This window comes from Salvelinus sp. IW2-2015, unplaced genomic scaffold (genome assembly GCF_002910315.2).
Source record: "Salvelinus sp. IW2-2015 unplaced genomic scaffold, ASM291031v2 Un_scaffold3472, whole genome shotgun sequence".
NCBI classification, from domain to species: Eukaryota; Metazoa; Chordata; class Actinopteri; order Salmoniformes; family Salmonidae; genus Salvelinus; species Salvelinus sp. IW2-2015.
In genome coordinates this window covers 76,617-80,348 of record NW_019944752.1, presented here as the reverse complement: position 1 = coordinate 80,348, position 3,732 = coordinate 76,617, and the positions used below count along the sequence as shown (strand labels likewise).

The following is a 3,732-nucleotide window of genomic DNA, read 5'->3' as shown; positions in this document are numbered from 1 at the left end:
TTTACTCCCTTATTACGCTTGGTGTCCGTTGTACTATTGCTTCTTATTGTTATTATGACTGCTCCTGTCTGATGAGATTAACAACAAGATAACCATCAGAATAAAGCCACACGTATCCTCTCCTCTGCTCCTCCACCACACTGAAGCCTGGTTAACTACTGTCCTTTACCGGTGTACGGCGTCAACTCTCCTCCTCTCCTCTCCTTTCTTCTCTCCTCCTCTCTCTCTCCTAACTCCCTCTCCTCTCCTCCTCTCTCTTCTAACTCCCTCTCCTCTCCTCCTCTCTCTCTCCTCTCTCCTCTCCTCTGCCTCTCCTCTCTAAAGCTGTAGTTCTCCAAGTAATAGCGGCTGGGCCATCTCTCTCTGCCTGTTGGGTAGTTGTCGGATCGTCATCTGTTTGACGATAACCACCAGGAACCCTGTCACCATGACAACCCCCAGGACCACGCCCAGGGCGGTGGCGAAGGAAGGCTGGTATCTGCCCTCCAGGGGGGTGGAGTGTGTGGGGGGGGAGGGCTCGGAGAGGAGGTCCATAACCCGGGCTAGAGAACCATTGTTGGGGCGGGGCCGGACAGACAGGATGTGACACATGAGGGGGTAGAGGTCAACGGAACGCATGGACCTCTTCACGTAGTCCTGACGGAAGGCGGGGCCACGCGCCACCAAGACAGGATGCATGCTGGGTAGGGTGTTGTCGTAGCCGTGGTTACCCACTGTGAAACACAGAGKGAGAACAGCGTTGAATAGGATTAAACACATTTAGAACAAGTTTACTGTTAATTAGCTGTCATTGTGGACTGAATCCTAATATTGGTAACTCTAAATGTCCAACGAGCAGTCTAAAGATCTGAACTTATGAAAGTCTGAGTTATAATAATATATTTCAAATTGGAATTTAGTTGACAAAGTATTTCCTTACACATGTGTGGTCCAGTGGTTCTGTTCTGGGTGATGGTCCAGCCCTCCTTGGCCTCGATAATTATGGGCATGATCCTGTTGTTGTGACGGTAGTGGAGACGCTCAGGGATCTGCTCCCTCCTATACACCACCATGTTGGGATGGGATTGGCCTCCACCAGGGCACTGTACACCTCCTCTAACTTACCTACAGGACAGGTGAGACGTTACTTACACCTCCTCTAACTTACCTACAGGACAGGTGAGACACCAGTTACTTTACACCTCCTCTAACTTACCTACAGGACAGGTGAGACATGTTATTTACACCTCCTCTAACTTACCTACAGGACAGGTGAGACACACAGTTACTATTACACCTCCTCTAACTTACCTACAGGACACGGTGAGATACAGTTACTATACACCTCCTCTAACTTACCACAGGACAGGTGAGTACACACAGTTACTATTACACCTCCTCTAACTTACCTACAGGACAGGTGAGACAGTTACTATACACCTCCTCTAACTTACCTACAGGACAGGTGAGATACAGTTACTAATACACCTCCTCTAACTTACCTACAGGACAGGTGAGAACAGTTACTATTACACCTCCTCTAACTTACCTACAGGACAGGTGAGATACAGTTACTATACACCTCCCTCTAACTTACCTACAGGACAGGTGAGACAGTTACTATACACCTCCTCTAACTTACCTACAGGACAGGTGAGATACAGGTTACTATACACCTCCTCTAACTTACCTAAGGACAGGTGAGAACAGTTACTATACAACCTCCTCTAACTTACCTTACCACGGACAGTGATGACAGTTACTATACACCTCCTCTAACTTACCTACAAGGACAGGAGGGACAGTTACTATACACCTCCTCTAACTTACCTACAGGACAGGTGAGTACAGTACTTACACCTCCTCTACTTACCTACAGGACAGGTAGAACACAGTTACTTTACACCTCCTCTAACTTACCTACAGGACAGGTGAGACAGTTACTATACACCTCCTCTAACTTACCTACAGGACAGGTGAGACAGTTACTATTACACCTCCTCTAACTTACCTACAGGACAGGTGAGATACAGTTACTATACACCTCCTCTAACTTACCTACAGGACAGGTGAGGACACAAACAGTTACTTTTCCACCTCCTCTAACTTACCTACAGGACAGGTGAGACAGTTACTATACACCTCCTCCTAACTTACCTACAGGACAGGTGAGACAGTTACATACACCTCCTCTAACTTACCACAGGACAGGTGAGATAGTTACATACACCTCCTCTAACTTACCTACAGGACAGGTGAGACAGTTACTATTACACCTCCTCTAACTTACCTACAGGACAGGTGAGACAGTTACTATACACCTCCTCTAACTTACCTACCAGGACAGGTGAGATACAGTTACTATACACCTCCTCTAACTTACCTACAGGACAGGTGAGAACACAGTTACTATAACACCTCCTCTTAACTTACCTACAGGACAGGTGAGACACGTTTACTGTACACACGGCAGTATCCCCAGACTTACCTCCTCCTCTAGGTAGTATCCCCAGGATCTTACCTCCTCCTCTTAGGTAGTATCCCCAGGAGTCTTACCTCTTCTTCTCTAGGTTAGTATCCGCAGGATCTTACCTCCTCCTCTAAGGTAGTATCCCCCAGCGATTCTTACCTCTCCTCTAGGTAGTATCCCAGGATCTTACCTCCTTCTCTTAGGTAGCATCCCACAGGGATCTTTACCTCCTTTCTCTAGGTAGTATCCCAGATCCTTACCTTCCTTCCTCTAGGTAGTATCCCAGATCACTTACCTCCTTCTCTACGGTAGTATCCCCCAGGATCTTACTCCTTTCTCTAAGGTAGCATCCACAGGATCTTTACTCCTTCTCTAGGTAGTATCCCCAGTGATCTTACTCCTCCTCTAGGTAGTTATCCCGGATCTACCTCCTCTTAGGTAGTATCCCCAGGATCTTACACTTCTCTAGGTTTAGCATCCCCAGGATCTTATACCTCCTTGCTCTAGGTTAGCATCCCAGGATCTTACCTCCTTCTCTAAGCGTAGTATCCAGGATCTTACATCCTCTACGGTAGTATCCCCAGGATCTTACCTCCTCCTCTAGGAAGTTCCCGAGGATCTTTACCTCCCTCCTCTAGGTAGCATCCCAGGATCTTAACCTTCCTCCTCTAGGTAAGTTACCGAGGATCTTACCTTCCTTCTCTAGTTAGCATTTCCCCAGGATCTCTACTCTTTTCTCTTAGTAGCATCCCCACGGATTTTCACCTCTTTCTCTACTAGGTAGCATCCCCAGGCATTCTTACCATCCTTCTCTAGGTATATCCCCAGGATCTTACTTCCTTCTCTAGGTAGCATCCCCTGGATTTCTTACCTCTTCCTTAGGTAGTTATCCCGAGGGAATCTTACACTCTCTCTCTCTAGGTAGCATCCCCAGGATCTTACCTTCCTCCTCTAGGTAGAAATCCCAGGATTCTTACCTCCTCTAGGTTAGAATCCCAGAATCCTTAAACCTCTCCTCTAGGCTAGTATCCCCAGGATCTTACCTTCTCCTTCTAGGTAGTATCCCCAGGATCTTAACTCCTTCTCTAGGCTCCATCCACCAGAATCTTACCTCCTCTCTAGGTAGCCATCAACAGGATCTTACCTTCTCTAGGTCGCATCCAGGATCTAACCTTCTCTCTAGGTAGCATCCCCCAGGATCTTACCTCTCTAGGTAGCATCCCCGGATCTTTATTCCTAGAGCTTCCTATACACTCCCAGGATCCTTACCTTCTCTAGGTAAG

At 47.3% G+C, this 3,732-nt stretch overlaps 1 protein-coding gene across 1 annotated transcript; it reads right to left on the bottom strand.

Moving 5' to 3' along the window:
- Positions 1-232: 232 nt before the first annotated feature.
- On the bottom strand, positions 233-3,304 carry LOC112075928 (ectonucleotide pyrophosphatase/phosphodiesterase family member 5-like). The gene is given in 4 exon segments (XM_070441122.1): positions 233-713; positions 920-1,064; positions 1,067-1,104; positions 3,253-3,304. Coding segments are annotated over 4 exon segments (630 nt in total). The 3' UTR covers positions 233-318.
- Positions 3,305-3,732: the final 428 nt, after the last annotated feature.